The sequence below is a fragment of the Struthio camelus genome, chromosome 6, assembly GCF_040807025.1.
Source record: "Struthio camelus isolate bStrCam1 chromosome 6, bStrCam1.hap1, whole genome shotgun sequence".
NCBI lineage: Eukaryota > Metazoa > Chordata > Aves > Struthioniformes > Struthionidae > Struthio > Struthio camelus.
Genome location: NC_090947.1, coordinates 3,059,387 through 3,079,364, shown reverse-complemented (window position 1 = coordinate 3,079,364; position 19,978 = coordinate 3,059,387). Strand labels below are relative to the sequence as shown.

The following is a 19,978-nucleotide window of genomic DNA, read 5'->3' as shown; positions in this document are numbered from 1 at the left end:
AGCATGTTTTACTGGTTCAAGAGACCAAAATGGGATAAAATGGACCAAGGGTTGCCATTAGACATGCTCAGTTCATGAACTACAGTGGGACAGAGACTAGAGTCACTTTTACACCACATACTACAGCTGCCAGAGACTGCAAACTCAAAGCCACTGGTGTCCTTGGGTTGGACACACAAACCTGGCACCGCCAAAGGGAGTTTCTGGACACAAATACACAAACTGGATCCCAGAGACAGGGACTCTGCTTTAAAAAGGCTGGTCAGTTCAACAAAAGCCAAATGGTAATAAAAATTCCCTGGTAAATTAAGCAGGTAATGCAAGTTCTGCAAGCCAGTTCAGCCTTGTACCACTGGAGAGTGAGGTATGTGGATACCTCCATCACCACCCCCAAAAAGAAATCAGCTAAAGGCCTATCACCTCTGCAGGGTCTCCTTGAGAAAGTTTCCAAAACAGTACAAGCTATTTTAGGGGTGGCTGGATGAAATACAGTCAATATGTACATGCTGCAGAGGACCAAGGAATTGCTCAAAAGCAGCAGCATCAATCTCTCTCCAAACATTTGAACCGAAGCTAAAAAAGGTAAAAACAACAACAAAAACCCAAACCCAGTTTGCTTTCACTCCATTCCCAGGAGCTCTGCCATGCTTAAGGGCTGGGATCCTGGACACTGCAAGACTGCATTTTCAATAGACATCTGTTTACTGCGGTCTTGAATGACGAAAGAGCAGGCTGTATACAAGACTAGACAAAAATGGGGAGGGAAAGATAGCAGAGAAAGACATCTAATTTCTCTCTTCTAGTCATACCTGCTTTCAGAAGCAATAGGTGTATCTGCTGCCACAAAGATTTGACTATTTACTCCAAAGACAGGAAGCCAAGAGGAGTCTCAGCCTTGGGTGACCTTTTTGTACAAACTATTTTTCTTGCAAGAACCACCTCAAACAGTACATGGGATTTTACTTTTAACCTATGACACAGCCTGTGCAGGCAATGTCCAGGGTCATCCATAGACATCTGACTCCCTGTTGAATTGGTTATAACCCTGTACTTTGGCTCTGTGTAGGGTATTAACCCTTTTGCCTGGGAGAAAGGGAAATTGCCTTCACTCTCTAGAAATGCTTAGAAAGAAGAGCTCTTTTTCAATATGGTACCAATTAAAGTTGCCTGGAGACAAAGCAATGAGCTTGGGTTGCTGAAGGAAAGGGAGGCTGAGGCACAAGCGACGGGGGAGCTTGCCAGAGGAAGCTACACTCTCCATCTGCTGCTAGTGGAAAGGAGATAGTAGCAAAACTGAACTCAAAATAATGACACAAAGGCTTTTGCAATCTCTGTGAAGTGCCTGATGTGATATACTATAAGCAGGGTGCTGCAGTTTGCCGATGACACAACATTTCACCAGGCAGCGCCAGAATCCAGTTCGACCTTGATAAATTGGTAGAATGATCTGAAGTCAAACAAAATAAATTTCAGGGCAGACATGGACAAAGTGACGAAGGGAAGAAAATCAAAAGCACAGTGCCCAAATGGGTGTAACTGGCCTATTAGAACGGGTCTTCAAGACAAGGATGGGTCTCCAACTGAATGCAAATCCATGCAGCAGTGATTTCTTTTCCAAAGCAAGTATCATGCTTGGAAGGTGCGTGCTGAACATGTCAGTGGAATGCTCTTGCTCAGAGGTGAAGAGGCCCCAGCTGGAGTGCAGTGCTCAGCACTGGGGTCTCCTTTTGGGGAAGAGACATCCACTGGCTGGACAGGGCACCTGGAGAGCCTGGAGGGACAGGTCTACAAACCTGCCATGGGGTAAAATCCAAAGGAAATGAGTTTATTTAATCTGGAGGAGAGAAAACATGATAAGAGCCTTCAAGTACACAGGGATGCTGTCAGCTTTCTGCCCACCCCATGCTCTGCCTGCATCTCCCCACAAGCAGCTTAACCAGGGTCCAATGGCCCGCTCTGTTGAGCACAAGACTCTGGAGACCACAAAACATTTCTGTCCTTGCCCCATATTTCCTGACCTGCATCCCATGCCATGCACACACAACAGGCTACCCCTCTCCTAGCTGCAGAAGTCTCCCTTATCCACAGTTACTGCTCTGCAGTGTTTAAGTAACTGCTTTTGTAGCCAGATTATGAAAATAATACCTGGCAGCCTTTCGGGCTTTATTTACACTGCAGCCTGAAGTTCACATGCTGCAGGCTGGTAGTAGAGCATGATGAATCATCGGTGCATGGTGACTACCCCCAACCAGGCAGAACTGCTATCTGCTCTGCATGGCTTTTTTCCCCATCTTATCTCGTGCATAATCCCAGATATGTGCTGGGTGCTATAAAGTCCTGTCATATTAATAAGGGTTAATTGGTGCATTTTCTTTGAACCTCAACAGAGAAAGCAGTGAAGGTTAATGTGGTGCCAGCACTATTTTGGAGAAGGACAGAAGGAGCTGTTGCATCCCAAACCTACCAAAAACATTGCATCCTTTCTTCATGACATTAGGCTGCCTGTCAGCAAGGACCCTTCCATGCTTCCCTGCATTTCACTGAGGAGCAGGGAATGAATCCTAATTCCCAGGTCTGTTCCTCAGAAAGCAGACAACAGAGGAAAAGGCATTTGGAAATGGTTGTTCTTAGTTTCACTTTGCCTCTGAAGAGCCCAGCAATGTCCAAGCACGTACAATGCTATGCACAGAGCAATTACTTATGTCATGCGAAGACAGTCAGCTCAGCACGTTTTCCCTCCACTGCAAAGCAACTGTTTGCCAACACAGCAGCTTCTGGCTGTGTAATTACTGCAGGCACTATGAAGATTTAGCTCAGGTCCAATATCAGAGATGCTCAGCCCCGCGAAAGCTCACCTTCAGGGGGCCAGACCTCTTTCTTTAACTTCAGAGGTCTCTGATAATGCTGATTCCTCTGCCTCCTAAAAACGGTTTACAGAAATAGTGAATCCACAGGAAAGTAGAGGGGGGAACGCTGGGTAGCCAGTGAGGCTGGTACCAAAGGGATTCCCTGCGGTCTCTTAAAACCTAGACAGTGACACAGCTCAGCTCATGTTCACAGCAGCAAAAGCCTTCAACACCTGAGGCAGGGGCTGCAAGAAATATGGGGAAACTGTATTCACGGCACAAATTTCATCTTGGTTTCCTGCAGAGAAGAGAGCAAGGAGTCATTGTGTCCCCTTTGCTTTCTTCAGGGTTCTGCTCCAAGGAAGGACCTCCCGGGTCACAGCCTTTCGAACTCAGCCACGGTCACCAGGTACTGGTACAGACTCAAGGTAATGTTGTAGCCTGCAAGAAATTCTGAGAGCCAGCAGAAGTTGTTAACACTTAGGAAGATCTGCCAGAAGTGCTCAGGGAACAGCTAAAACCATGGCCAGCACCCATGACTGAGCAGCAATCATCTTCAGGACAAGGACGAGGATGAGGATCTACCCTCCACACAGCTGTACTGCATGGTATACTACTAGCACCCCAAAGCCCTCTCAGGTCTTTTGCAGAGGCAACGCACTGCTCTGATGCTGCAAGACTGTACCATTGCATAAGAAAAGCAGTCTGAGAACCAGGAGTGAGATAGTGAGTGTTTGCACTAACGCACTCTAGTGATGAAGGCTGCAGGGTTTTAAAATGGTAAGAGAAGAGAGATCACTGCACTAGTCCTTCCAGTCTGCTCTCCTTCAGGACCCAACCCATTGTAAAAGTGGTTTCCCTGAACTTCTGTAATCCAGCAGTTTGGGTCAGTGACACTGAGGGTGGGCCAGCACTGGACTACGCACCCCAGGGGCTAGCAGCCATATCCGTTGGCCTTGCACTTCCCAAACTATAGAGCTGTCCCTCTGCTGCAGAGCTGTGCAGAGAAGGGGGGAGTCGGGCCCCAGCCAAGTACTTTACAGCCACGCTTCCCTTCTCTCGCCCTATCCCCGCAACAGCTCTCCAGGGCCAGCCCTTCAGGACCGCTCCGCTCCCTCTGAGCGCATGATACATGCGACATGAAAGGAGACACCCAAATCTAGGTCCACATGTCCTTTACTCTCCAGTCTCTCCAGGAAGGGATTATTTCGGAGCTGTTATCTCACCTCCTGCTTTTCACGGGGCCAGTCCTTCCCCTTTGCTTTGTCTTGCAGAGCGCAGATCAATCTGCAGTCTCTGCACACTTTAGGGTGGATGCTTCTCTGGTTCCTTGTCAGAACCCCATCTGGCAAAGACATGCAGGGCTGTGAGGCTGTCCCACAGCTTTATGGCTGCTTTCCATGACAGCATACAAGAGAGTAAACTTAAAGAGCTAGGGTTAAAGTCTAAACTCATTATTTTTTTCCACCCTCATACAAATGACCGACTTGGTTACCTAACTTAGCCTGGAAAAAATACCCACCCTCCACTGGCCTACAGGCTCTGGGCACATGCTCTGGTTCTCACCTGAAAAACCAGCTCTGCTGGACAGATTCCACAATTAAAGACCCAAAACTGAGCTACAGCTTCAGGACTATGAGCTGATCCATCAGCCTGGAAAAGGCTCCTTAATGGTGTATAGTGTGAACCCATTAGCACAAACATTTCTTGTGCTATGGCTGGGATGGGAGGATGACCAGGAGGTCTGTGCACCCAGGACAGCTTTGCACATAGTGCAGATCTCTTCTTTGCACGTATTTGTCTTGCTCATAAAAGCACTGCTGCATCAGCTGATGAGCAGTGTGTGCAAGGGGTCCCTTCTCCCTAAGGTTGGGTTAATTCAGACCAACGTCAAGGACTGCAGAAAGACAAGAAGCCTTCAGCATAAATGTTTTTGTCAGATAAATTATAAATAAATCTGATGTATATCAGATACATCAATTGCTGCTGAATGTCCAGTCTGCCTTCATTCCTGTGAGGTAGTCACACAGAACCTGTGGGTAGAAGGAAGGGGGCTGCATTCACATGTGTGAAAAATGCACCAAAAAACCCCCCCGTTTCGAGGGCAGAACTGAAAAAGCAGTGACGTCTGGCCACAGTCTTTGGCCAAAATCACATCATGAAGAGTTTGGTTTCCCAGACACATCAGCTTAACCTTTCATCCTGTAAAAATGAACTGGGGTCTCTGCATACTCCAAGCATTGCATTCACTCTCATAAAAATACTCATTAGAGAAATTCAACAAATCCATCACAGCTCAACCCAGCAGATAAAAGCCCAGGGAGATAAAAGCAGCAGCAAACTACCAAGTAAGAGACTCTGAGGAAGAAAGGGGAGAGAAGTGAGCTAAATAAATGACATACTGAACAAATGCCTTTAGAGTAGTCTTATTTAACCTGCCATCTGCAAGGCATCGGAGGGTGACATACAGAACAGCCCTATGTCACTATCCCTGCCCCTAATTACCCAAGATAGAGACACCAGTCCATGGATCCCAGGGATTTTGATTTTATTTCATTATTAAAAAACACAATTCCAGTTAGACGAGGGAAATGTTACTGTTCAGTAAAAAATACACCTCATATGATCTCCTGCTTCCCTCTTTACCAAGTACTAGTGAGAGCAGGATACAGGAAAGTTTTGGGGAAAAAAAGGAGGACTGGCATATCTGTTACAAAAATAGACTAAGAAAGTATGTAGGATGTCTCAACTGCTAAACAGGCACCTAAGCTGTTCACCTCCATTCATGGTGCCATTTCTCTGCTGGACTACATGGCAACAGGGCTCTCAACTCCCTGCTCTGCTCCTGACTCCCTGTGCAACCCCTGGCAAATCACTTCATCTTCCCGCTTTCCACCCTCTGCAGCTCACAGTTGCCCCTCATGAAAGCTGCATACACCCCAACTTCTCAGCCACACCATTTTCTACAATGCAAGGCTTGCACAGCTGGGGACACCCTGTGCTAAACCCACACTTCCAACGAGGTGAAATGCAGCAATCAACTCTTTAACTGAGTTTTGCTGGACAATCCCATGTGTTCTGTTCCTCTTTCAACCCAAATCACAAATCTCAGTGAGAACGCAGGAAACATTGCTGGATTAACACAGACTGTCAGCATGGGCCAGGAGAAATGCATTAATTTCCCAAGGCCCTGTATACCAGGAACCACTGCTTAAAACCCAAAACCAGGTAGGCAGCACTCAGCAAAAATAACTGATGGCATTTCCTGCAACTTGGTTGCCAATAATTTAAAACAGGCAAGAGCAAGGTGCATTTCCTTTTCTTCTTGTGGTATTTTGGAAAAGAACGGGGAAGGGAGCAGTTTAAAGAATTTTTAGAAAAAATTTTCCACACAGAGAACTCCCCTTTTGCCTTCCGTTTCCCAAGTAGTCTCCTGCAACATCCATCCTGAGACCCAAGCGACCCAAGAGCCAACCATATAGGTTGTGCCCACCTCACCCAGGCTCCAGAAAGGCCCTGCCCAGGCCTCCTTTCCCAATGGTAAGGGTGAGATATCAACCAACCTCCATTTGCAAACGCAATACCCAGATGAAATCACTGGGACCACATCAGGGCCATGGTTCAGTCCCAGGCACTGCCATGCCAACCAGCTCATTGAAATTTCTGCCTTTTGGAAGATAGCAAGGGAATGAAACCTGCCCCTGGACACACTAGCTCCTGGGGCCTTAGAAAGGAGATAAATGCTAAGAAAGACATTTCAAGTGAAGAAAGAAAACAGAGGCAGGAATCCTAACCCCTTCTCTGAGTTGGACTTGAGGTGTCAAACAGCTACAGCTGGCCAGACCACCTTCCCCAGTAGCAAAGAAAGAAAAGTCATTCAGGTCACCATCAATAGGGCCTTCCCCTCCCAGCAAACAAAGTTAGATATATCATTTCAGGTTGAGCTGAAATGTCTTATCTGACCTAAAATGAAATGTTTCATTTTCCTCTTTCTTTCAGAAATGTTTGTTTCATATATAAATGTGAAACAATGATTCTTCAACAAGAAAAGAAATGTTCGATTTTTAAAAAGAAGGTCAAAACTAAGCACTGACATCTCCAATCTCATTCTGAAACTGTGTGAACCATTTCAGAGAAAATGATGGCCCTCCCTACCATCATTCCCAGGGCTAAACCTATTCCCAAATCCCATCAGAATGCAGAACTAAGCTTAGCTCAGCTGCATTTTTCAGCAAATTGTTTTTAAAACCCTGCTTGACTTTCCAAAGGATGTTGCTTTTCAGAGACATCAGGCACCCATAACTGACTGAAGAGAATTAAAGCTGGATGTGCAGAACCTAAAAATGAAGGTGATCCCTTCCAGATGGGACACGGGTACAAAATGGATCATAGCAGCAGTCTAGGAGGTAGATGTCCTATGATCACAGCACCTCCCAATAAGCTTTGCCAATCCCTCCACACAACCACATCCCGGACACATGGCACTTTCCTTCCCAAAGCCCTGAGAGGCTTTCAGGTCACTTCCGCAGCTAAAATACATTTCTGGCCTAAAGATGCAACACTGATGCATTAACACACAAGGGTCTGGCATCACAACTCATCACCTTGTCTTTGGAGGCTACAACCCTCCATCCCATGGCAAATGTTGCTCAGGGTTGGATGTGAGTAGCACAAGGGGGACTGAGTCCCTGAAGCTTTTCCAAGCACTGTGGAGCCAGCAATATCTCCCTGTCTCAGCAGGGCCAACCCTTGCAACGCCAGCCCAGACACTTACCCATGAAGTAGCTCTTCACCTTCAGGTATCCCACAGCCAGTCGGAGGATGGAGAGTTTATCGAGCCTGGTGCGTACATCTTCAGGCAAGGGCAGCAAGTCAGTCAGCCTGTTCAGCTCCTGGTTGAGCCGGTCTCGATGCCGTTTGGAGGGATTAGACTTCATACCCTCAAGGGGGGGTGCTTTAGGGCTGGAAAAGGCCAAGGAGAGTGTAATCAAACGGGCTTGTCCAATGGGCCATTTCCAAACCCAGCACGGCCCTTACCACAGTAGCAATGACACTAAAACATCAGGCAGCCAAAGTAACACTACGCAGCAGCAAGGGCAAGCTCCAGAAAGTCTGCCAAACGATGGCTGAGGGAGATGTAGCCACCCAAATAGCCACCTTGTGCAGCCCCAGGCACAATGTCCTCCAACCGGAGCAAGGGGTGACCCTCAGATGGGTAACTTAACGTGCAGCCTGCTTGAGACAGCTCAGCTGGACACGACAGCCTCACTCCCATTTCTGCTCCCACTGCTGAGTCTTGACAGGGAAAGGGATACTGAGGGCAGAGACCTACAAGCCATTAGAGTACCTCCTGGAGGTCTGGTTAGACTTCCTCCACCCATGCCCTGCTCTGCCTGCCTTTACTCCTCTTTCTCTCAGCCTATACTCTGCCTAGTCAGCTGGTCCCTCCCTGGCCAAACTCCACATGCTCACATCAGGTCCTCACAATGGTAAGCGTTAACCTGAACTTTTCACAGGATTCACATTAGCCACTGCATTTGCCCAGGGTCTGACCGACCTTTTCCAGGCCTTGGCAATAAGCATGCTGGCAAATAGCAGCAATGGAGAGAGGGAAGGTTCAGAAAGATTTTTATCTGAATTTCTTTCAATTAGTTTCCTCTAAGTCTCCTCCCTGCAACCACATTTATTATCATAGGTAGAAGGAAGCTCCATACCTGGAGCTTAGCAACCAGGCAATAAAAATTAACCCTCTTTTCCTTATTCAGAAATCAATGTCTGACTGCTCAGAGCCTGACTCCGTTGCTTTATTCATTAACTAATGCTACAACGAGGAATATATGTGAAAGTCAATGGCAGCACTTGGAAAAAGAGATACTACAGGCACAGCACTTAGAAAATAACCTATTTTTTATTGTAGAATTTTATCATTTTCTTCCAACTTTCTGATTTCTGACCCTTTCATATGGGCATTTCCAACCTAAAACAACATTTGATGCCAAACTTGGGCTCTGGGACCAACCCTCAATCTGCAGAATTAGTTCATGAGAACAGCTCTTTTCTGTTTTAAGCTGAGATAGGGACCTGTGTCCATCAGCTGCTGTTATTTCACACAGTAGAACTGAAGTCCCAGTCATAAATGACTTTAATGAATCTGGGATTTGACCTTGTTGTCTTGGTTTTTTATGCTGACATGAATTTCCCTGCTTAAAGAAAAATCCTTTAGACTTCATGAGAGACTACTCCTCTGTATTTGGTTAGATTGTGTTCCATAACATGCAATACTGCTTTGATGTAATTTATCTAACCACAAATTTTCTCTCTGCAGGCACCCCTGCTTCATAAGGCAGCTTCAGATAACAGGATCTGACAGTCTTTAGAAAGCTCTCCCCTCTAAAAGTTCTCTCAAATCTCATCTGGTAGGATTGTTTGCATGTGTAGCAAGAGAAAAAATGAGTATTAAATGAAATACAGTGACGTGTCTGTTGAATTTTCATTCCAGAGATGTACCAAGGGGACTTTTAATCATGGATGGATAATTATACCATTTCTTCTGAAAAATTCAGTCGTGCTGTTTTGCAACATGATTGTTGGGAGGGATATACCCTGCTTCTCAGAGAGGCTAAGTACAAGTCATCACTGAATGCACAAGTCAGGGAAAAAATCAGTGTTTTTATGCGCTCCATTAGCCAGCAGCTTAACGAACCCTTTTGAAATCACAATCACTCATCAGGAAGGAAAAAAGTGAAATAGCTATGGAACCTCACCATCAGAAACGGAGATGAGGTCAAGAAAAAGAGAAGAAAAAAGAAAATTTTTGACTTCCCAGATGCACTTTCAAGAACAGTCCTCTGCTCACTCACTATCCAAATACAGTGTACAAACATCCAGAAAGATAAGGGAAAGGAAACCAGAGACAGGCAAGAAGCACTGCTCTTTATGATGAGGGTACAAATTGCCATCTTGCCTCTGGACAAGACACCCTAGCAGCCCAGCATGGGGGCTCCTCTACCTGTTGGCTAGAGGCTGGTACCAAGACCACCGGGTTCCTCATCTCTGTGGGAGGAAGGCACCTGTTGAGTTCAAATCCACACCACTTTCCCCTTTCCTTCAGACACTGCTTTTTAGCTATTGCATAGCTCCTTAGAAAGGGAAAAACAGACGGATGATGCCTCTTGGAAGGGATGGTCAGGAAATAAAAGAAATAAGAAATGAAAAGTATGGGAACTTCTTCTGTGTATTAAAAAGCTATCAGAGATCTGCACGCCACAGGGAGGAGTAAACACAGAGTAAGGTGGCACACAGGGTGAGCAGAGCAGAGGCATAACAAGGTCTCTTGGATCATCTGGCCAAACTCTGAAAATGCTCTGGCTGAGACATATGGTGTAACACAGCCAGCAGTGAAGCTCAGGAGAGGAAAAGCAGAAGGGGCTAGAGGACACCACAACAGCTCTGTCCCCCATGTGCACCCAACCACAGCACATAACATCCTTCATGAAGGGAGGGATGATGCAGAGGAGAAATCTCAAGGCACTGCTGAGGCTGCACTGCTCCTTCAGCAGCCCACTTATGCAGGGAAGCACTGCACCCAAGGCAACCCCCTGAAGGCAGTGGCTTTGCAGAGCATTCTGCCCTCACGCACAAAGAATGCCCCTAATCTCTGCAGGGAGGGTAGCTCTGTCCCATTTGACGGCCTGCCCAGAACTTCCATGCAAAGGGAAACACTGGAAACACATTCCTCACAGAAGCAACGTGGAGCAGCCATCACAAGGCACTGTTCAGCGCACTGCTTCCCAGTGCTGCATTTGGCCCAACCCACTGTCATGCATATCTCATTGCCTAAATTCCTCCCGCTGGCCCAAACTTGGCCATGCAGATGCACAGTGGCATTTAGCGCTGAGTGAATGGCCTTGGATGGAGACGTACAAACCTGCTCAAGCTCATTCCTCTCTGATGCATCGCCCAGGCGCCCCTTTGGCAGTCATCACTCCTTTCAGTGATGACAGCCCACCTCTCATCCCAGCTGAAGCATGTTTCCAGGAGACCATACTCCTTCAGTCTGCTTCAATCTATAACTAAGCTGGACGGGGGCATCAAATGCGGCTGCTTCTTATGTAACAGCATGTGAAACCCCTCAGAGTCAGGGCTAATGGCCTGCAGCAAGAATAGGACATGAGGACTGCAATCAGGCCCTTTGTGTGACAGTCACATGTAGAGCTCTCCATCTGAAAGACATCTGTACTTTTCCCTAATAACTGCCTAAGATGGGCTGACACAACTTCAAACATCCTTTTCTAAACCACAGCCCTTTTCAGCCTGAAGGACTGAAATTCAGTCCTAGCTACTGTCACAAAATCTTGGCCAGAAGTGGGGTTATAAGCTATGCAGCAACGCTCTGTGGCTTATGGAGGAGCACCCACACTGTAGCAAGACTGTCAGTGAGACAGGTATAGCTGATCTCTCCTATCCAGCAGAATGCTAAGTGAAAATCAAAAAGCAAGTATTGCCTTTCAAACTATACTGTATCCTGTAGCACCTTTGCCAGCCCGTCACTCTTGCTATTTTCCTGCAGATTCAGAAGGAAACCATGCAATTATCAACATAAATACCTTTGTTCCCAGCAGGAAATCCAGTAAGTCCTACCCATCCCAGCAAAACTATATAGCCCTCCTCTCCTCCTTAAAGGTGGCTAAACAGAGTTCCAACCAGAGACTCAAGTCCTATAGATTTCACTTCTCCAGGGCAAACACAACTCATCTATTCCCCTAACCTTGCTTTCAAAGGAAACAGGCCAATGTAATAGCATCACCTGATGCCACTGCTAAACAGCTTATGCTGGCCCATCTCTAATAGATTTCTTTGCATTCTGCTGGGAGCGTATGAAATTCCTACGAGCTCTGCACAAGCCAGCAGTCAGGTCCAGGAAAAACCCAGGAAAAACCGTGGCCCCCCATTACATGGATCTACTGAGGGAAAGGCATTGGCATGAGCATAATCATGTTATTAGCTACCAGAGAATCCATACAGGTGAGAGCTGCAGGAGACCACGTTTCCCCTGTTCTTGGGAAAAGCGATGTTTGATCTAGATGGGGCTTTGTGTCCTGCCAAATCTATTTAAATTCTCTGCCTTTAGGACCATCTCCATCCATACTGCCCAGCCACCTTTTCTTCGTGGACCAAGGCATCAGCAATCCCTGCCTTGCCCCAGGTGAGAATGTCCCAGGGAGCATCGTTCTCCGAGCATGACGTGCTGAATTCTGACAGCCAACGGGACACCCTGATGCCTGTGCAAGAAGCAAGGAAAAGGCATTTTAAAGAGGCTCAAGCAACTATCCTATTTGTAGCAGCTGTAACACGGCACAGCATTATTCAGTGGGTACAGTACAAAGCACAGCGCAACCATGCTGCAGAGTTCATGATGAAGCTACTGAGAGAGAGTCAATGACCCCTGTGTAAATCAGCAGGAGCAGAGTTGCAAGGAAAGCTCTGCTCTAAATGGGGCACAGGCTGTGACGCTTGCTGCAGCAGTTTGTCACCAGCTGCACTTTGAACAGACAACACAGAAGGAAGTTTACCACTTTTGCAAACTGGCAAATGTCCAGGGACATTAACTAAAAAAATCCCATCAGCTGGGGGTTGCCCGTGCTGAAATATTGCCTATTTTTTCCCCTTTTCTTAAAAAAATAAAAAAGTATCAAGCAAACTGCAAAGGGACCAAACAGCTCACTAACCTCATCTTCCCTTCCCGCCTAGCTGTCCACACATCTTGCCTCTCACATCCTTGTCTGTCTGGCCCTCTCAGCAGGGATGCTGCGCTTTAAGATCTGCCCAATTACAGAAGCAAGAAAATAATCTCCTCTGATTCCCAAGTATGGCTCCCTAGTACCAGTGATCCAGCTCCCTGTCCCCCCCTGCTCCAAAGCATGCCTTCCATGGTAAAATACACCTTATCCTGCACCCTAAGCCAAAGCAAGTCCAATCTAAATCCTTAGCTTGACCACATCAGCCTCATTACAGGGCAGGAATTGCCACTCCAAGGTGAGCAGGAGAAAGATTTGAGACAGAGCAACCCTTCCTATCTTTACATGTCTTTAAAACTCCCTAATAATCACACCAAAAAGGTTGTGGCTCACATTCTTGCCATGTACTTAGAAGGTGTGACACTCCTGTTTTTGTCCCAGGCTTAGGCTCAGCACTTCCCTCTCCCCCCCAGCTCCCAGAAATACATACCTAATAATCTGAGGTCAAGACACTGATATGATTTTGGAGCAGTTGGGGGAAGGGTTAGGGGTCCCATAGCCACGAACTCCAGCCAGGCATGGGGGGTCAGTATGTACTGACTACTGAGCAATATATTGATTAGTTACTGAACATTAGGGTTCTTTACTTAAATATTGATTGCTGTACATTTGATTTACACAAGTGCCCCCCAGCACTGTAATCTAAGCAAGCCTGCAACTCAAACCAGAGCATATCTGAGAATCTCAAACTCACAAACGAGCAATGCCTTCGGTTTGCAGAGGGGAGGAGGACACCGGCCCCAGGCGATTTTCCCACCCCAAAGCACCCCCCGGGGACAGGGCGGGGGCTCCTCAGACATCCCCCTCCCGCCTCTACCCCCCTCACCTCTTCGGCACCGGCTTCTTTCTTTTCCTCCCGGCGTACATCCTGGCGGCGGCCGCCGCAGCACCCGCCGCTCGCACCGACAGCGCCGAGCACCGGGTGCGCGGGCTGGCGGGCGGGCGGGCGGCGCAGGGCACAGCCGGACCGGGCGGGCCGCTCCCGGGGGAGGGCTTTAAGGAGTATCGCGACGGGGCGGGCTCGCCGCTGGCCAGCCCCCAGCACTGCCCCAGCGCGGGGACCAGCGGCCCTAGGCGCCGAGCCACAGGGCTTGGGAGCCACCATGGGACCCTCTTCTCCAAGGAGCCGTTGTGTCTCAGAGCCACCGTGCTCTAGGAGCCACCATGGGTCAATATGCCCACTGGGCCACCATCCCATCTGTGATCCCTAGAGCCACTGTGCCCAGGGAGTCACTGTGAAGCCACCGTGCCTTGGAGGCCACCCTGCCACCATGCCAGGAAGCCACCATGGAGCCAACATGCCCAGAGCACCATCATATCCTGGGAGCCATTGTGTGCAAAGGCCACCACGCTCACAGGCCATCATGCCTATGTGCCACCGGTTAGAGCAGCTGCTTGAAAGAGCTTTCTGCTGGGCATCCTACTAACTGGCCATGTCACTGAAATGACAAGCTTTGCGGGCTGGGGTGGCAGAGGCAGAAGAACACTTGAGGGCTGGGCAAGCTGAGAGAGCATGGGCACTCTTGCACATCTGGCAGCCACTTGAATGATGTGCAAGACAGCAGGGGGATGACTTTTACAGAAGAGCTGAAAGGAACCAGGCAAGGCTCACCAGTGGCCCACTGCCTCATCTTCTGGCCACCATGTTGGCAACCTCACTGGCCTTCTTTCCACCCCTGGCCTGTCCAGTCGAGGTGGAAAGGCAAAGCCGAGATATTGCAACAGTGATACAAAAACAGGAACTTCCTCTGTTCCACACCAGCCAATTCCTCATGCTCCACCCTTATTGATCTCTTCCCTATCACTTGGCTTGAGCAAAGAAACAGGTCTCCCTCCAACCAGCAACCATGCCATGTAATTTGGAAAGACTTCTATCAGCAAAGTCTCCCCCTCCAGAAATTTTTTCATTCGATATATATAAATTTGCAGCATGATTCCTCTTTTTTTCCTCAAAAACTGACCACTTAAGAGCAGTTTCTGTGCACCTGTCCTACTGCAATGACTGCAAGATGTTGTTCGCCAGCAACCTTGTGTTGCTATTCTCCACATGCTGTGCTTGCCGGCTGCATTGTTCCTCCCATAATGAACCCACAACCTCCAGTCCCTTCCGGAGGAGACAGGCTGGTGCAGCCTGGGAGATGTAGTCCTGCTTCACAGCCTCAGCTGGAGAAACAACACGGAATTGGAAGCCTCTGAATTACAGTCCTTGTGCTGGGAACACTTCAACCTCAAGATGTTTTGACATGCAAACACTGATGAAAGATGAAAAACTTGAATCGGAAGTTGAGGTGAAATTCTTCATTGTCCCACTGCATGGAATAAAATTCCTCTTTTTTTCTAGCCCTGCAGGTACACTTAGTTGCCATGACTCCGGGGCTTTGCAAGGAACCCCTCCCCATCTCCCTGAGCCTGATCTCCCTGCTAGCCACACTCCAAGGACAGCCAGCCTGTTGCCTTTTGCTTTGCATTTTTTTTGTTAATGCTGCCCAAAGTTCGTGCTCTTCCACCTAAGAGCCACCTTCAGCTGCTGTTGTGAAAACAGGAAAGAAAGAGGCAACCAACCCACTGTAAATATAGTGAAACAAAAGAACAGTGCACACAAAGGAGAGACTGTTAAAAAAGACACAGAGACACTATATCTAACCATGGGTATTTTTTTTAAACAAACCAGTGTTTTACTACTACCATTTGTTTAAAAAATCAAGTCTGATAATGTTTTAGTGGCCTTGGCTTGCCTGGGAAGAGAGCATGGTGGACAATCCACATGCTTTCATGACTTTGTCCATGGTACAGACAGCTATCTGTCATGGTAATGATTAGCTGTGTGGTGGGAGGTGAGTTTGTGTCGCCAGACAACCTTTTAAAAAAAGTTTCAGCAGTTAAGGATTACATGCTGAGGCAGCGGCTATGGCTAGGTTTCCTAGTCAGTTATAATAGAAATTTAGCACAATTTAAGGGTTAGACCAAGGAGCCATCTTCCTCAGTATCCTGTACTCAGTAGTGGCCACAGCAGATGCCCCAGGAAGAGTAAGAACAGGACAAGCAGATGTGTTACTTCCCCAGAGTACTTTCCCAATCTCCAACTACATTCAGCCTAGGGGATTTCCTCAGTCAGACATGGTTTCTATCTAGTAACACTCTTCCAGGCTCCCCTTGAACCCACATAAACCCACATAAAAGCACCCCAATATCCTTTGGTATTGAATTCCCCAACTGTTTCTGCACAAAAAAAAAAAAAAATCTCCTTTGATCTGTTTTTGGATCCTAGCTTCCACTAGCTTCCACTAGCTAGTCCCTGTCCTGGAAAAGAGTGAAGAACCAATCCCTGCCTAGTCTTTCCAAGACGCTCAAACCTCAAACCCAGGCCTCTATAGCATCTCCCCTAAGTTTCCCTTTTCCTAGTTGGAAAGTCCCAGCTCACTTAGCCATTTCGTACTCAGATCTTTGATCATCCTTGCTTGCCCTTCTCTGAACCTTTTCTTGTTCTATCATATCATTCTTGAGATGGGGAGGACTGTGAGAAAACTGGATTTATACAGGTGCCAAATGATATTGTTTTCCTCTCTTTTCTTTTCCTCACAGTTTTTCCTTTCTAGATCCTTGCTGAGTTAACAAATTCATGGAGATCTCTGTCATAAGCCTAAGACCTCACTCCTGAGATGGTAAAGCTCAGCTCAGAACCCTTTATTTTATATACACAGTTAGGATTGTACTTTCCCACTTGCATTGCTTTACAGTTACCTACACTGAATGGCACCTGCTATTTTATTGCCAAGGCACTTGGTCCTATAAGATCCCTTTGAATTCTTCATAGCTTCCTGTCATCCTCACCACGACAAGTAACTTCTATCACCAGCAAAGCCAGCAGCCTCACAACTTGCTCTCTTTTTGGGGCATCTACACTGAACAGCACAGGTCTCAGCCTCAATCCCTGCAGAGCCTGACCTCCTTGCACTGTGAGAACAGTTCTTTTATTCCTACAGCCAAAAGCCTGGCTGTTCTGGCATCTCCTTCTGCTTGATATGCACGTTCCTAGGCGAGACAATAGGGCCTGGTTAGGTTTCTGAACAGGCAACTCGTCTCTTTGAGTTACCTGCAGAGATTTACGGAGGGGGGTCTCCCCAAAGGGTTTTTCCAGGCAAGCACCTCTCTCTGAGCAAACCTCTCCTTCCTGGGTGATGGAGGGCATAGTGATACCAGGCACGGAAGGGTCCATCTTATGTGGATCTAAAGCTGCACATGTACAGAAGAGCACAGAATCACAGTCCTCGAGAAACTCTGTGTCCCCTGTACTGAAGACCCTTTCAGCATTCTGACAGTCTGAAAACTTCTATTGCCAGGGCTTTCACAGCCTCTGTAGGGTTGTTCCCAGCATTTCACTACCCTCTCACTGGAGAGATTTGCCTGACATGCCAATGTATTAGAGACAGAGCTGTTAAGGATAAAAAGCCAGACCCACATAGATTGTGTGTGAGTTCTTCTAGGCAGTTTGCAAATTCCAGGGATAAATTCTTCAGATGAAATGTGATCACTTCTTGCCAAGGGACAAGGCAGAAGTAGCAAACGGTATCAGAAGGATCACAGCAAAAGCATCCGATGTCAGCAGAGCTGATGTCAGAGTCTGATAGGTAGTGTGTTAGTACACTTGTTCATGACCTTCTAAACTGTACACAGGGATCTGGTAATTTAGCCAGAGCATAAGCTTTTTAATAAGGTAGGCAAAGATTCAGCTCAACCGTGGAAATTGCACTTCAGTATCACTATCGAGCGGGGAAGGGAAACCATGAGAGGAAGTTGGCACTGCCACCAGCATCTCTGGCTGCCCAGCTACTCAGGTGTCTCAGAGTGCCAAGCAAGGCTACGGGAAGATAGTTTTCAGAGGCCAAGAGATAGCCCCAGAATTCAGAACCCCTGATGCAGTCTCTTGCTCAGCCAAGTCCCTCCACCCCCTTCTTGCCCCTGATGCTCTCCTCTCAGACTTCTCCCCAGCTCCTACAAACCCCAGAGCCTTTCCAAAGTTGCTCTGCATTGATGTCCTCCACCTATTTCCAGTTTTTCTCAAAGAAAAAAAAATTTTTCCTCTTTAAAGCTCCAGGGGATAGAATTTGTGTCAAAGATGGAACAGTACTTAGAGCACCTTTAAGCAAACAAACTTGGTAACGCATTTCCTAACAAAGTCAAGCAGAGGGCACTACACATTTTTCAGTCCTGCAAAGCAGGAACAAAAAGCCCAAAGAGAATTGCAAATGTTACCTGTGGCTCTTAGTGAACTCTAGAGCTGCTGATTCTTTCTTTTTACCTTGGATGGGGTGGGGGATTCCAATCCAGAAACGAGAGAGTGTGATTTCCCTAATGGTGTTTGCCCAGCTGTATAGGGTGGGACCAGAAAATGGCAAAGTAGTCTCTATTAAAGCATGTCTGCCTGGCTGTCCTATAATAGCCTCTTTCATAGCCCAGCCCAAATTACCCTTTGTGAGGTATTGGGAGTTAATTTCTTCCCCGTCTTTCATTCCTTTGCCAATACTGAGAGCTTATTTTGTTTAGGGGTTTTGCTATTGTTGTATGACCTTTTCAAAACCAGGCAACAGACATCAAACTAAACCACAGCAGCAAAGGGAGAACACTGACTGGACTTCCTTATTCAGAATAATAAGGAAGTCTGTGTATTGCCACTTCTGACAACCCCATCAGCAATGCCCAGCCATACAGTGGTGTCTCTCGCACCTACTGAATGCAGAAGGGAGGGGGGCTTTACAGCAGGGCCTGAGCGTCCTGGATGTTGCACACACCTATCATGGACCTTGGGCATCTAGGATTTGGCAACTTTAGTAAAAGCATGGCATGACTGTGCACCCACATAGTCCTGGACAGTACTTCAAGGCAATCTTGGGATCTTCCAAAACCATATGGTCTATAACTCTGCCAGGAATATTTGAACAGAGCAGGTCCTCTAAACCCTGCCTAAATAGCTCTTCCAGGCAGAAGGAAAAACTATTGACAGGGTAGCCTTATCATGCCTCATAAGTCAGCTGCCACCAAGTCAGACTAACCAGAGAGAATTTGCCCATATATCAAAAAAGGCAGCCTGCAATGATACCCACCTTGTGGCACTCAGATGTGATCTGCCTTTCAGTCTGTCATTTAGGCATGGATTTGCTCATGGGAGCAATCCCGCATTACCTTACTAGGCAAGATTAATGCAGAACACATCTCTTAATGGGGTGGCTCCTTCTTGCTCCTGCTGTATCAGAGCTGCATCCAGCCTTGGTAACCAAGAACATACTACCATAGCAGTTTTCTCCTAGGTCAGTTTATGTCTCATTTTCCTCCCTAAAATACTGTTCTTTGGACTGCTCATCACCCGCTGAACCCACAATCACAGATATGCTGGTAGGAAGAAACCTCTTAAGGTCTCTAGGCCTAACCCCAACTTGGAGCAGGACTATTGCCAGCACTAGGTCCAGGCTAACTAAGACCCAATATTTGCTGAGACATGTGGCTATCCCTGAGAAAATTTACTCGCATCAGATGTTTGTCAGGAGCACAGAGTTTGTAAGTCTGCCTCCATTAAGCATTTTCAGCTTCTGAGAAGCTCCCAAAGCAAATATTTTTACCAGTCTGGAAAATATGCTCATGGATCAAAACAGAGGGGCTCCTGGAAGCCTGCACATGTCACCCTTGCTGATGGGAAACAAGAATTCTTTATGATAATATGATATTAAACCCTCACACCAGAAAGGTGTGAGGCATCAAAGCAGGTCAGGGGGGTTATTCGAAGGACAAGATTCTGTAGGTGAACAACACAGGACGTCACCAGAGCTGTCCCTGCTCTGTTCACATGGGGCTGAGCTCACACCCAGGCAGGGAAGCTTTGAGATGCTGGCCAAGCACTCAGCAAGCAAGGGCACAAAGGGAACTCAGACAACTGAGTGAACAGATGTAGAAAGAGATATCAGTCCAGGCAAAAGAAATTAATCTTCCTGCTGCAACCTGGCCCACTTGGACAAGTTGGTCTACGTAGAGGTCTGCTGTCTGCTCTGCAGGCATGGGCAAATTTGCTGTGGAGTAGGGCCAGAATTTAACTAACGATCAACTGTGAAACTCAGCCATCTGGCTACATTGAAGCAAAAAGCAGAAATGAGTATGTGAGGGGGATTTATCCTAGCTTACCTGTATCCATTTGTCATGCAAACATGGGGCTGGGAGTAACATTTGTCATGTAAATATGGGGCTGGGACTAGGCAATGTGTGAAAGGACAGGTGTTGACTATTGTGCTCCAAGAAAAAAGTGTCTAAACCTAAACAGAGCAGCATAGGATCAAATCTTCACCTGGC

At 47.2% G+C, this 19,978-nt stretch overlaps 1 protein-coding gene across 1 annotated transcript in view; it reads right to left on the bottom strand.

Annotated features, from left to right (window-relative positions):
* Nucleotides 1-13,602, bottom strand: part of LOC104141654 (aryl hydrocarbon receptor-like) — a 36,346-nt gene extending 22,744 nt beyond the window's left edge. Inside the window, 3 exon segments of the mRNA XM_068947766.1 lie at nucleotides 7,621-7,808; nucleotides 12,006-12,127; nucleotides 13,470-13,602. Coding sequence (XP_068803867.1) covers nucleotides 7,621-7,808; nucleotides 12,006-12,073 — 256 coding nt within the window. The 5' untranslated portion in view covers nucleotides 12,074-12,127; nucleotides 13,470-13,602.
* Between the last annotated feature and the right edge of the window lie 6,376 nt (nucleotides 13,603-19,978).